Raw genomic sequence first — 14,334 nt, forward strand, 5'->3', positions numbered from 1 at the left:
TTTAATTAATAAAATGTCAGATGTCAGAAAAGTTTCCAAAATAAAAGCCTGTTTCTCCTTCTGCAGGTTTGAGCTGAGTGAAGACGGTCTGAAGAAGCCTAACCAACTATAGACGGCGACAACGGGAACCATCTTCATCATCATTATCTTCATCATCATCATCAATCCTATCACCACACTTCCACTTTACACACTTCCTCTTCCGTCTACAGCGTGGCTCTTTTTGTTTTTTTATTTGATTCTCATCACTTGTACGAGAAAAGGAACCAGAAAAGCAGCTTTTGACATTCATTTAATCACATCAGTCGCAAGGCAAACCTCCCCTTTAAGAAGTGAAAGGCTGATAGACTAAAGGGAGTATACAACATGTAGAATACTATATATTACATAATGTACTGCTGTGGAAGTCTATATTCCATATTTATAGGAGATAATTGTAACAGCTGTAGAGGAAGACAATCTATTTTTGTGCCGTCGCAGCGGCTTCCTGCCTCCAGTGTGGGTAAAGGACGAGGATGTACAGGTTTGTAAATAGACAGGACGATGCTGGACAGAACGGTGTATGCTAGAGAGAACAGAGAGCAGCGGTCTCTTACTTGGCCAAATGATTGTTTGTAATTTTATGCGATTATTATTTTTTATTTTTTTTTAAATGAAAAACATTCTGGACAAAGTTTTTTTGAAGCGGAGCCGGCGGGCGGGCGCAGGGAAAGACGCCACCAAAGAGACGAGAAGTATTTCAATCTTTCGCCCTCGGGGTTTTTTTTGTTTGTTTGTTTTTGGTAACGCAGCCTGTTTTAATTCACTGTAATAACGAGTGTGTTAATGAAAGGAAAGGACCGTGTGTTAATGAAAGGAAAGGACCGTGTGTTAATGAAAGGAAAGGACTGTGTGTTAATGAAAGGAAAGGACTGTGTGTTAATGAAAGGAAAGGACTGTGTTAATGAAAGGAAAGGACTGTGTGTTAATGAAAGGAAAGGACCGTGTGTTAATGAAAGGAAAGGACTGTGTGTTAATGAAAGGAAAGGACTGTGTGTTAATGAAAGGAAAGGACCGTGTGTTCCACCTGTTAATACGCCGGTTGTTACACACGAATAAGGCCGCTGTTAAGTGTTTGTTTTTTTAAACTGAATATTTGCACATCTGTGTTGTTTTTTTAATCTATTGGGGATCATCTTTAGTTCAACGTTGCCTCAATTCTTTTAGCCAAAACAATTTCTGACCTTAAATCTAACAAAAATTATACGTTAAAAAGAATTAAAGTGTTTAAATAATATATCTTTTAATGGAATATCTACAGCCATGAGATTGTTAATTAAAGGGAAATGGTCTGAATGCTAAGCTAAGCTAACTGATTGCTATCTTAATGTTTAACACTGTTCTCAAACTTCTCATCTAATTATTGGTCAGGAAAAAAAATATTTACCAAAATCTTAACTTACAAACTCAAGTGATTAATTTAACCCATTATATTATTATAACCCACATTTTCTTCATTTATCTAAAGCCACTATTAATGAGGTTTATGATTCCTCACTTCAGCGCCATCTGGTGGTAATAGTAAGAAAACTCACTGTGACAACCAAACTGTAAATTCTCATCTCACCAGACCTTTATTTGGAACAGGCTTGTATTAGAGACAGTCTTTTATTTCTAATTTCCTCTGTTTTCCCCGAGAAATATGAAGTAAAAACTTAATGTTTACCTTTAAATTAATAATATTAATATAGGTTGAGAGCAACAGTCTCAGTTTCTCTTCTCACACAGAAATTCAGTTTTTATTAATTCAGTTCAAGTTGTTCCATTTTGCAGTTTTTTCCTTAATCATGAAGAAAAACACTTCCTGACAGTTTTTCACATTAAAAGTCCTGGTCTTTTATTGTGCAACATCTGCAGCCTGTATTTGAAGAACCTTAATGTGTCTGTGCGGCCCGTCCCTCGGCTGAGACCTCACCATTATTTACCATTGTTATATGAGAATTAACCCTTTACACACCTGCACAAACACTGAGGGGAACGAGCTGAAAGCGCCACAAAGACTTTCACCGAACAAACAAAACCTTTGAAAGACGCTTTTATTCACAGAAGATTTCTACAAATAGTGGCTTTAAAAAGTGAGAAAATGTCCGAAACTAAGAAATGAAACATTATGTCTCAATGGGCTTTATTTAGTTTATTTTCAGTGAGGTTGTTAACGTGATAAACTCGACTACATTCATTCTGAGTTCTTCACATTGTGTTTATGAGTCAACATTAGTCTTAACTTGTCACGAAATGTAATTTTTGGCACGTTGTTGTGTCTTATTTGTTTGTTCAGTTACACGCAAAATATGCGCAGGAGTTACGCTGGGTTTGCTTCGCGGGCAGCAGACTTTTATTTTGAAATGAGAAAACCGAAATCTGTTACCGTTTATAAATATGGGGAACGAAACAGGACGTTTCTTTGTTTTCTGTTTTTGTTTTGAAATCAAGAAACAGAAAAGTGGCTGTTTTATTGGTTTTCTGTTTTTTATTTTCAAAATAAAAGTTGGAAAACTGTTTATTTTGAAAGCAAGAAAGGAAAACAGATTGTCTTTGTTTTATGTTTTTTTTTACTTTCAAAACAAAAGTTTTTTTATTTTGAAAACAAGAAGTGTTTTTTAATTTTCTTTGTTTTTTTTTTTAATTTTCAAAACAAAAAATGGAAAACAGGTTTCGTAATTTCTTTTTTTTTTTTTTTTTAAAATCAGAAAACAGGTTTGTTTTCTGTTTTTGGTTTTCTCATTTCAAAACAAAAGTTCACCCACCATTAAGACACAGACCAGAGTTTAAAATGACATTTCTCTTTTTTTATATCTAACACACACGCACACACACACACACACACACACACACACACACACACACACACACACACACACACTGTGTTCACTCACATATTAAACGCTGCTTCCACGTTACAGCACTCTCTCATAAGGGATTCACATCAGTAACCACACGTATCATTCTTGGTATCAAGCTCTAAAGCAATGCACACGTTATCTACGCGGCCCTACGAAGCCAAAGAGCAGCAGTTTGTGTCGATACAGAGGAGGCTCGTGTGACCTTTGACCCTCAACACACAAATATAGACTTTTGCCTTGTTGTGTTCATATCTCGCGTCAAGAAAGTATTTTACATACGTGTACGTAAACTGTGCCGTTCTGCATTTTATGTCTCAGTGTTTTTTTATTTGTGTTTTCCAGCCGTCGCTCTCTTGCTCTCGTCCTGTGTTTTATTTTGTAAGAATCGAACGGTTTGTGTGTCAGCCATTGGATCTGAGTGCTACGTGCCTCTGGGGTGGACTCGTCTTCTCCGTCTTCTTAATTTATCTTGTGCCTTAAACTTCACTCGACCCAGAGACATTCACATGTATAAAGAACCAAGTTTCCCATGTTTCAGAATGTCTCCTTAAATGTCTTTTAAAACAAATAAAGAGCTTTAGCTGGCTATAGCGGCAGCTGTACAGCACTGTGGCTCCTCGTGGTTCTTTTCACATACGCTCACTGCAGAGGATTTAAGGTGGCGTAGGACGATACAGCCACAGTTAGAGACCAACTGGTAGATTTATCTGGTGTGTGTGTGTGTGTGTGTGTGTAGGTTTAGGTGTGCAGCAGCTTTCACCAGCAACATAAAGTGCTTTACATAAGACAAACGCATTAAGAAAAGATATGAATGGAACAAAAGGCAATGTGAAAACACATAAATAAGATTTAAAAAGAGTAAAACAATCCAAAAGTGAACACTTTACAGTGTATTAGGTGAGACAAATGCTAATAACTTCTCCATAAAGTAGAAGATAGCTCACGTACAGCAGTGTAGAGCAAACCAAAGTTAACCAGACAACTGGATTGGATCTCATTGTCTCATGTAATGTAATATATTGGTTCACTTATGGTCAATAAAATACTGAATTTATCTAAGCCTATTAAGTTTCTTCAAAATTATTTAAAAATAAACACATAATAGAGACAGAGAATTGTATAAAAAGTTCCTTAAACAGAAAATAATCTTATTTTAATATTCTTTATTCAGGAATATGAAACAGGCCTCGAATAAAGGGCAGTTGTTTCAGATGTTAGTGTGCTTTAATAATATTACCAGTGAACAAGGGACACATGATGACCACAGCCAGGGGCCTCTCTCGGGGCTCCTTCAGATTCCCCTTGAAGTCAATGAAACAAGGCGGTAGAAACGCTACCGCTTCTGTCCACAGGGGGCCGCCAGAATCAGCCTTAGCGGACCCGTTTGGACTGTGAGAGACCGGGACCGACAACGGCATGCAACCCTGACGGAGGACAGTTTGAAGACAGGGAATAAAGAACAAGAGGTGTTTTTTGTTTTTGTTGCCAGGTTTCGGCTCCTGTTGTCGATCACCACTCCCGACTACAAATACTTTTTTTGGAGTGCTGCTGCTACACTGCAATTCCCCAGCTTGGGATCAATAAAGTATATCTATCTATCTATCTATCCATCTATCTATCTATCTATCTATCTATCTATCTATCTATCTATCTATCTATCTATCTATCTATCTATCTATCTATCTATCTATCTGTCTATCTATCTATCTATCTATCTATCTATCTATCTATCTATCTATCTATCTATCTATCTATCTATCTATCATCTTTAAAAAGGAAACTCCATACATCACCTCGGTACCGCTGTCGTCAAACAGGTTGCAGGTTAACTGGCAGCTACATTAGCAGTCAGAGGGAAAACCAGACAATATGATCCAGTTTCACCCAAATCACTGATAAAGTTGTTTGTACAGAAATCTGTGAGCTCTGCTGTTTTTTGGTATTAATTAACTTTAATTGAACAATAACAATTATAAGAGTGGAATTTATCTTCTTATCTAAGTTCTCTTTAACCTTCAAACATAAAGCAATAAAAGTACATCATTTACTGATATTAACTGAGTTTGGGAGAGTTTTCTCTAATATTTAATATATAATATAATAATAATGATAAAATAATAGATACATTATAATGTTTAATGGATGCACAGAGACTTAATAAGGCTCCATTGTAACACTTGAATGCCACCTGAGGGCATTTTATATTAAAGATAAAGAAGAGACAACCTTCCTCTCCTTCACCTGCTTTCAACTGACAACCTGAAGTATTTCCGACAGCACCTGAAGGCAGCAGCAGTGCTGAATCAGGGCTGAGAGCTCCGTGAGCCCTTCAAGTCAGACCAAAAAGTCCGGATATTCACTGATTCGACTCACCTTCAAAATAAAAGTATAAAAAGAATTGGTGTGGTGTACAGAGAAATACATTTTATGGGACAAAACTCTTTCTGTGAGATCATTTGTATAACACACACACATATAAATACATATATATATATATATATATATATATATATATATATATATATATATATATTATATATAAATATATATATATATACATATAAGTTATAGGATTCACCTCATATGCAGAATCAGTGAGACTTACCTTTATTCTGTCGTTTTATTTAAATTTGTATGGCTTCTATTCTGCTCCTATTGTTGTATTAGTTTTTTAGTTTTTAAATAAATGCTATGTAAATAAAGTTATTGTTATTATTATAACAACTTTATTTACATTCTTATTATTAATAATTATTATTATTTATTATTATCATTATTAATAATAATATATACTTTGCATGTATTTCGTGTGCAACAACCTACTGACATATAATAATAATAATAATTTTAAAATGTTCTTTTACTAAAATAAACTTTTACTGTAATTTATCTTATTTATTTTATTCTTCATTTGTATTTATATTGCATATATTTATTTTATTTTACACGTTTTTTATTCTTTGAAATTATTTTTTTACAAAAACGAAAACAGAAAACATTTTTAATCCTGTACATTAAATTAAATATAAATATACATTGTATTTAAAGTATTGTATTGTGTTTGTATTATTGTATTATTGAATTTCCTATATTGTGTGTTTGTCAATGATTGTCTAAGTTTGAAAATATATGAAAAGGTAAACAAATATGATACTGTTTTTTAATTTTACATTTGTAGCAACTTGCTGTGATTTAATATAAATAAACTAAAATCCACTTTTGGCCTTTTACACCTTATTTCTCCACAAAATGTTGTTGTTCAGACCTTTATTGTGAAAGCCCTCCCCCCCCACCACCGGAAGCAGTGCCTAAGCGCTCGTGCCTTGACGCTGAGAGAGCTCGAGCCTCCAGCAGCAGCAGCAGCAGCAGAAACGCCCTGCATCCTTTCTCTCTCTCCTCTCCTCCCAACATCCATCCACCGCCCGTCAGCCTCCCCCCGGCTCTCCTCTGCCCCTGCAGCCGCGGAAGAGCCACTCTGAGCGGGCAGGAAGACGAACCGAACCCCCCTGGAAGAAATGGCCTTTTAACACTTTAGAGAAAAACCCAGAAGAGAGAGAGAGACATGGAGCCTTTTTCCTTCCTCCTCCTCCTCTTCATCGCTTCCCTCAGCGGCTCCTTCGCTTCTGCTGACCGGAGATTCGGTGAGTAAAATAAAAACATATATATTTATCCTCCGTGGTAACCGGAGCACCGGAGACACACCGGGGGAGGCTGTGTGTTTGTAGCCGAGCTGTGTCAACATTGTGTCGGCAGGAGCTGGCAGGAACCGGCGGGCTGGTTCACCGCAGCTTCACCTGAACCGAGGAAAAACAAACAGTGTGATCCTGTTTGAGCAGGAAGATCCAGAGAGAGAGAGACAGAGAGAGAGACAGAGAGAGAGAGAGACAGTCTCTGCTGATACAGGATCAATACACTGGATTTATAACTGGGCCTGTTAGTGAGCACGAGCTGTAATCAGACTACATTTTAAAGGTTATTTATAGTTAGACTATATTATAAATACATTGTTGGAAATAGTTTTAATTTTGTAAAATAGTATAAAATAAAAATATATACAATATAAATACTAATGAAATGTAAAATAAATAAGATAAATTACATAGTAACAGAAAATATATTATTATTATTGTTGTTGTTGTTGTTATATAATTCAAAGTGATACAAAATAATAAATACAAAAAGTAAGAGAAAAACATTAACGTATAACTAAAAAAATAATAATAAATGCATGAATTATTTAAAATAATTCAGGAATACCGTCAATAAAATACAAAGTTTAAAATAATTACATAGAAATATACTAATAATATAAATTAAATATACAGAATAAAATACAGAAATTACACAATATCAGAATATTAGTTAAAATACTAATATTAGAATATTGATTTGATTAAAAACAATAAATAAATAACTGAATACATAAAAAATATTGAAAAATAATTCAAGACAGCAAATACAATTATACATTAATTATAAACTTTATAAACAACCTGCTCAGAGAATTAAAATACAGTTATAACCTATTAAAGCACCAAATGTGAAATAAAGTAAGAGCTGGCAGTCAACAACAACAACAACAACAACAACAACAACCTCACTGATAACATCAACACAAAGCAATGAAAAATGAGCTCTCGCACACACCTCTCTCTCTCTCTCACTATTGATCGCAGTGTGTGTGTGTGTGTGTGTGTGTGTGTGTGTGTGTGTGTGTGTGTGTGTGTGTGTGTGTGTACAGTCTATAAATACAGTCTCTGATATCTAATATTCCTCCACTGATTCGAGGCTGCAGGATGACTGATGCAGAAATGTGCTGGAAGGAGGAGGAAGAGCAGGAAGAAGCTGGTGCTGAGAGGGAGGTGTGTTTCCAGACCCTCCTCCTCCTCCTCCTCCTCCTCCTCTTCTTCAGATTACATAAGCAGTGTACAGAGAGTGTGGCAGACAGGGCCGAGACCGTCGGTGTGTAATGTAGTAATGTTGTTGATGGAGACGGTTTAATGACAGAAATCGAACAACGACATAATAAAACAGTGTTATCTTCCTCCTCAAAGACAGCACTTCATGTGAAATGTGTCCTCTGAGGCTACCGTACGGTGGCTCCATGTAAACAGGAAGAAGCAGGATAATATTATTACTAGTTGAATACTTTATGTCTTTAAAAGCAGTGAAATAGAGACATAGGGGGATGAGCTCTAGAGACCAAAAGGCTGTTGGGTTTTTAATATGAGGCCTTATGGAGCCTCACTGCTGGAGCCTCTAGTGGCCGTTAGAGGAACTGCAGGTTGTGGCACTTCCACATTGACGGTTAATGGCGGTTAAAGATTGTTTTGATGGAGGCTTTTTACACTATTTTGTGTTGAGTTTCCTTGTTTTCTTTTGTTTTCTAACATCTTTGGAACCATGTTAGAAATTTAAAGCTGCAGTAACGGATTGTTTTTGGCCACTTTTGGCAGAAACACAACACTGACACATCGGCGCCTTTTAACCGTTGGTACAGTTCATTTCCACATCCGGCAGTTATGGAGCGACATTAGCGTTTATTCAGAGTCGTGTTTGTGTCCCACTGATGGCTGAAGGTCCAGTATTGACTCTCTTTGAGCTCCACTATGTTCACCAGCTCTAACTTCATCAGCTTTTACTTTGTCTGCTGTTTGGTGCTGAGCAGGTGGCGCCATACGACCTCTGGTCAAAGGTTTCATGTCTGTAAGTTGCTTGCAGTTAAACCAAAAAGTGAGTTTCTCCTCTGGGATTGTTTAAAAAGAGAATATTTAGAGGCCTGAAACGGTGAAAGTGCAGTATTTTGCAAAAGAGAAGCAAAGATCAGAAATACATTTAAAAGATCATTTTGTGAATTGAGTTTTTTCTTATTCACATTCAAGTTATTTCACGTTGAATTAATAATCTGAATGTATGAACCAGTAACTTGTCAGATAATTGTGTTGTTGGAGTAAAAAATATTTGGTAGAAGGTGAAAATAAATAAAAAGTGAATGTACTTAATTACGTCCCCACTCTGAATGAAAGTATTCTGTATAAACAGTGAATCTACCAACAGCTACGACTCTGTCTCTCTTTAATTAAGCGTCCTCGCCTTCGAGTGACTTTCTGTGTTTTGAGATCATTTCGACCTGCGCCATAAAAACCTTTACTGGATTATACAAAGTAAAAAGTGGAAGTATCCCATTATTCCTCATTGGACATTTTTGTTTTAATCAAAATTTGCTTTGCTCATAATATTCTTACAATATTTAAAAAGTTCCAGTAATTTGCCTTCAGGGACGCCGTAGTGGCTCTCAGGAGTGAACATATCCTGAGTGGATCAAACCTTCTGTGATACTGCTGGGCACCCGTAATAACACATGTGTATTTATATATGTAGGTGCACCACTGTTACATTTCATAATAGTTTGAGCTCATAATGTCTCTTAACTGAGGACATCAGGTAGTTTGGTTCCGAAGAAGATGATCAAGATGATTAGGTACAGGACGGTATGAAAGTGTCCCGATTATCTTGGCGATACATGAAAATATACGTCATACTTTTAACACGGCTTTACATTTTGTGAAGAAACACTCAACATATTTATTGCTTTATCATCTTCCTGTTCTTTATTTTAGATTTTCACACATCTGGAATAACTTATACTCATAAGATAGGAGCTCTCCGTTGTCCCCTTGTTCTACATAAATCATGAAATCAGTACAGGACTGTACGCTGGAGATCTGAACAGCTTGTTCCAGTCAAACCACGTGACGATATTCAGGTGATAATATTGTATATTGTCTCAAAATAATAACTCTAAAGTCATTAAACATTCTCATAAACATGTTTGCTCTTCCAGAGTAGCTTGAAATGATTCCTGAAATCTGTACAACCAAACATAAAAGATTATATACGTCAAAGTAATCAATACATAGTGATTGAAAAGATTTCTAAATGTTTCTGGGCGCTCCAGAAGTTATTTGAATTATGCTCATTTTTTAGTTTTTGAGAACGTAACGTAATGTTGATTGGAGGTCAGTTTATGTGTCACATCTCTTCACACAACACTCCTCTGAGTTGTCGTCATATATTTTGGGGGATATGTGGCTTTTAAAACGTGCAGAAAGTTTCAAAGTGCGAAAGAGAGTCACTGAAGATTCAGAGAAAAATCATCAATCTCCCAAAACCTCGACATAACCTTCATCTTTAACAAACCTTTGCACGTGAAACTGTCCAGTTTGTGTCTAACGGTGCTGTGAATAGATTTTAAAGATGCCAAAGTCCGATAAACAGATATCCAGTTTAACTCTCCGGCTGATGACGTTTCCATCGTATAATGATCACTAGTGTTGCAGCTGGTTGCTACAGGATGTAATGAAGGTCTACAGAGGTCTCTGGTGGGAAGTGATGTGTTTACAGTGAACAGAAGTTACCAGTCTGTATGTTTCTGTGGTCTAAGAACAGCAGGCATGTTGGTTTAACGTCGAGAGCAACAGGTTGTGGTTGAGAGTTTGGACCTTCCTGTGTGGTTCATCATCGACTGTCCTTCCCACCACACGCCGTCCGTTGTCACTAATAGTCTCTCTCACACACCTTTGGGGTTGTTTGTGCTGGATGATGAAGTGAGCAGGAAACGCTGCCCAGCCGACGCGCTATCACCGTTTCACTGGTTTCTGCTGTGTGCTTTGGCAGCGCACCTTAAGAGGTCTTCTGAACTGAACCTTCAGTGTCATCTATATTTATCTGACAACTAGGGCTGTGTATTGGCGATATGATACACAATACAGGCCTTATATATATGTATATATCGCATTTAAGTAAGGCGATATTTTTCTCTTTAAATGTAATTTTATGAAAACTGTCTCAGTATGAAGAACACACCACCATTTGCATAAAATCGGAGTAAAGTTGAGTTTACTTTTGCGACCACAAATGTGGGAACTGCATTATGTTTGTTTAAAATCAGCCTTCAACTTTACATTTGAGAATCAAAAAACAAAATATTATAATAATAATGACAACTGGAGTTAGTTTTTAGATTCAGATTTTACATTAAATGTGAGATATGATCATTAAATACCCCTCCTATAGAGTAAAAACTTTATAATGAATGAATCCATCCAATATCTATAAATCAATTGATCGTTGGATCTATAGGACAACAAAGTTTACATCGATACAAAACAGAGAACAGCAGGAAATGTCCCATTGGAGAAGCTGGAACAGATACATATATTTGATATTAATCGCATGTGAAACAGCAGGTCTTATGGAACACTTTGACATTTGACATTTCCTGACTTTTTGCTGCTTTATGATTTATTTTTGGAGATTTCTGTCCACTTTTAGGGATTTAATTACGTTACATATGTTAGAAATGTTAAGTATTGATGTGTTGAAATGTACCAGCTGTGTTTTAATGCCAGTGAACACCTTCTTTTGATACTTATTAGGATTATTTTTCCCTCACATATTTCACAACCCTCTGATTTGAGCCACATTTTACCTCCTGAGATTGGAAACCGCGGGGCTGTGCTCGGCTCACGTCTCCTAATCATTAACCCGGGACCTGGAGAAGGTCACCGCTGCTTTTTGCCCGGTGTGACTGTAGCCATGGCGACGCTCATTAACATCTCATCCGTGGCCGATTGGTCGGCTGGGGGTCGAGGGCAGGGCTGCTTTACTGTAACTGTGCTGTGTTACATGTGGACATGGACGGAGGTTGTTATGTAACAGCAGGCTGGTTCCAGTTGGAGTGAAAGTTTATCATTCTGCTTCCAAACAGAAACAATAAGTGACGGTCCATTTTTCATCATCAATATAAAGAGTCTAATATTGATCCAGATCCAATCAGTCATTGTATTATCCCAGAGGGGAAACTTCAGTCAGGGGCACATTATATTAAAAAAACCCATCACAAGTAAACACAAGGTACAAAAACACAGCTGTGCAGATTCATTGCTTTAATACCATCAACCAGATGTGGATGAACCACTGGTTCGTAGTGTGACTGACAATAAAATGATGCTGTTTTTATGGTGGAATTTAAAATAATACATTCATACTTTATATATTAAGTTCCCTATGCAGAGAGTGGAGTCACCAGGCAGTTCATTAATAATAGAAACTAGAGGAAAAGAGATTTTTGCAAACTATAACATATACTTCTGTTTTCTAAAGCCATCACGGGTCACGTTTATATACACGTGTACGTATTGTGTGATCTGATCTGAATCTAAATGAGCATTTTAGTTCTTGTACGTTTGCTTTAGACGACACTGAACAAAGGAGAAGTTTGACGTCTTTTGTTGGATGAAAAAAATGGTTGTAGTACTCAGACTCAGGTATTACCGTTATTTTTACAGAGTACATTGGACATATAGAAAACATTAGCACTGATCTTCCTGCGGAGGGGATGCTGCTGTGGGCGGGTTCCTGTGGACAGAATCACACATTGTGGTTATTTATATATATTATATAAGTCCAGGTGTAACTGGTGCTACATTTGTTCGGAGTTTGCTTTATGGATCTTTTGTCTGCATCGACTCGACGTCAGTCAGTCTGCTGATGGATCTGGATCTGTGTTTATTGAGTGCAGGAGCTGAGAGCGTGATGCTGCAGGCGGCTGTCTCTGGCTGTGTGGATTGATATCTCCTCCTGTTCTGGTTCCTTCTCGCCGTGCAGGTGAAACCACATCTGTTGTGTGAATTTATCTCGCTGAAATGTGTCTGTTCGAGTCCCCGCGGGGGGTATATGAGCTCTCCCGCTCAATCTCCGCTCTGTTTGGATTTACTGGAGAGCTCCCAGCCTGCTGCTGTCTGACTGGAACTGGAGAGCTGATCCATCCCTCCCTGATTCACTGTAACCATCACTGTCTAAATATTAGTGATCCATGATACTGAACCGATAACTGGCTGCTTCTTATGGGCCGATGTTGATAAAATAACCGATTATTTCTTATTTTTCTTTTTTAAAAAGAATCTGTAGTTTCTGCACACCTGAGAGTAAGAAAGGCTGAGAGGTGGTGAGCAAAGATGGATGATTTAATATCATAGCAGTACAATAACAATTAACAATTGAACTAATGTTCATGTATTCTACAGCCCATCAGTAGTTTGTTTCTTTTTCTATTAATGGATTGATCTTTAAATCTATAAAATGTCAGAAAGTAGCAAACAGTGCAGATACAGTTTCAATTGAATGTCTTTATATTTCTTCTTCTGTCCAAGAAAAAGTCCTAAAACTGAAATATATTCATCTTACAGTGATATAACAGTATAGTGCTAATAAATAATACAATAAACAGTAAGGTATGTACAGTATGAACATGTGCAGCAGTTACAGTAGGTCAAATATACAGTGCAGATTTATTTCACTTTAACTAACTGCCAAATATTTATTGTTGAATCTGAATTTCGCCTCCTGAAACTGGATTGAGGGATAGTTCTGGTTTACTACAACTTTGAGTCTTAAAGCATTTACATTTACTACAAACAAGACTCAAGATTTTCCCAGTCCACTAGTAGTTGTTAGATAAATCCAGCAATCGTAAAGTAAAAACTGTGGCTACAAGTGTCATGGCGACGGCACAAACAAAACAAGAACGACCTGAAATCCAAATTTGTTGAATAAAACTCAACAGAAGAGAAGAAGAAGCACAGTTAGATAGTAATTCCCACCTTTGCTGAGCACCTTTTGTGCTGAAGGAATTAAACGTCTGTCCCTAACAAAGACAGGGTGAATTCAGTGATTTAAGCAAATAAATAATTCAATGTTTTATGGTATTTGAACAGTAATTTGAAATACGTATGTGGCAGAATATCCAGGGTGCAGACGTTGGTTTTGTTTTTCTCCAACAACTACTCCAGCTTTTAGGGGGGCAGCAGGTCAGGGATGTCCATGTCACATGTCTCCCAGTCTTTCCGTTGAATTACACCTCTTCTAAAATGAATCTGTAGTTGTGTGTCTACAGTCTTCCTGCGCAGTGAGGGGTTGTTACCAACGTTTCAGGTGCAGTCGCTCTCTGTTTTATAAGTCCAGCTTTAGGAAAGTTAAAAAGCTGTAAGTTAATTACACACAAATGAGAACTAATGTTCACACGATTTACGCCCACAGCACAAGACTACATGTGATTTTACTGTAGCTCCGTACAAACTGTAACTTGTTTGTTGTAAAAAATGCTAAATCCAGTCTTTACAGAGCTATAATGAAGGCAGCCGGCATCTGAGAGCTACAGTAAAAGAAAAGCTCTGAACACAAAGCGCTGCTGCTCTTCATTGGAGCAGATGGATGGATCAATGCCGCGGCTTTGAACAGTCAGCCGAAGAGACGAAGAGAGGAGGATGAGAGGACGGGGATGAAAGGATGAGGGAGGAGGTGATGGAGGCGGTTTGTTTTTGTCGCTGCAGGAGACAGAGGAGAGGAAGACAAAGGGAGATTACCGCCAATTTAAGCGGGGCTCCTCGCG

At 37.2% G+C, this 14,334-nt stretch overlaps 2 protein-coding genes across 5 annotated transcripts in view; both read left to right on the forward strand.

Moving 5' to 3' along the window:
• LOC127353164 (extended synaptotagmin-2) overlaps nucleotides 1-3,489 on the forward strand; it is a 51,830-nt gene extending 48,341 nt beyond the window's left edge. For all 4 annotated transcript variants that reach the window (XM_051382250.1, XM_051382326.1, XM_051382408.1 and 1 more), the window contains one exon: nucleotides 67-3,489. In XM_051382250.1, the coding sequence (XP_051238210.1) occupies nucleotides 67-112 (46 nt within the window). In that variant the 3' untranslated portion in view covers nucleotides 113-3,489. The remainder of the gene's footprint in view (nucleotides 1-66) is intronic.
• Nucleotides 3,490-6,192: 2,703 nt separating this feature from the next.
• Nucleotides 6,193-14,334, forward strand: part of LOC127353100 (receptor-type tyrosine-protein phosphatase N2) — a 223,353-nt gene continuing 215,211 nt past the window's right edge. Inside the window, exon 1 of the mRNA XM_051382123.1 lies at nucleotides 6,193-6,523. Within this exon, the coding sequence (XP_051238083.1) occupies nucleotides 6,445-6,523 (79 nt within the window). The 5' untranslated portion in view covers nucleotides 6,193-6,444. The remainder of the gene's footprint in view (nucleotides 6,524-14,334) is intronic.

This window comes from Dicentrarchus labrax, unplaced genomic scaffold, assembly GCF_905237075.1.
Source record: "Dicentrarchus labrax unplaced genomic scaffold, dlabrax2021, whole genome shotgun sequence".
In the NCBI taxonomy this organism is placed as follows: domain Eukaryota; kingdom Metazoa; phylum Chordata; class Actinopteri; family Moronidae; genus Dicentrarchus; species Dicentrarchus labrax.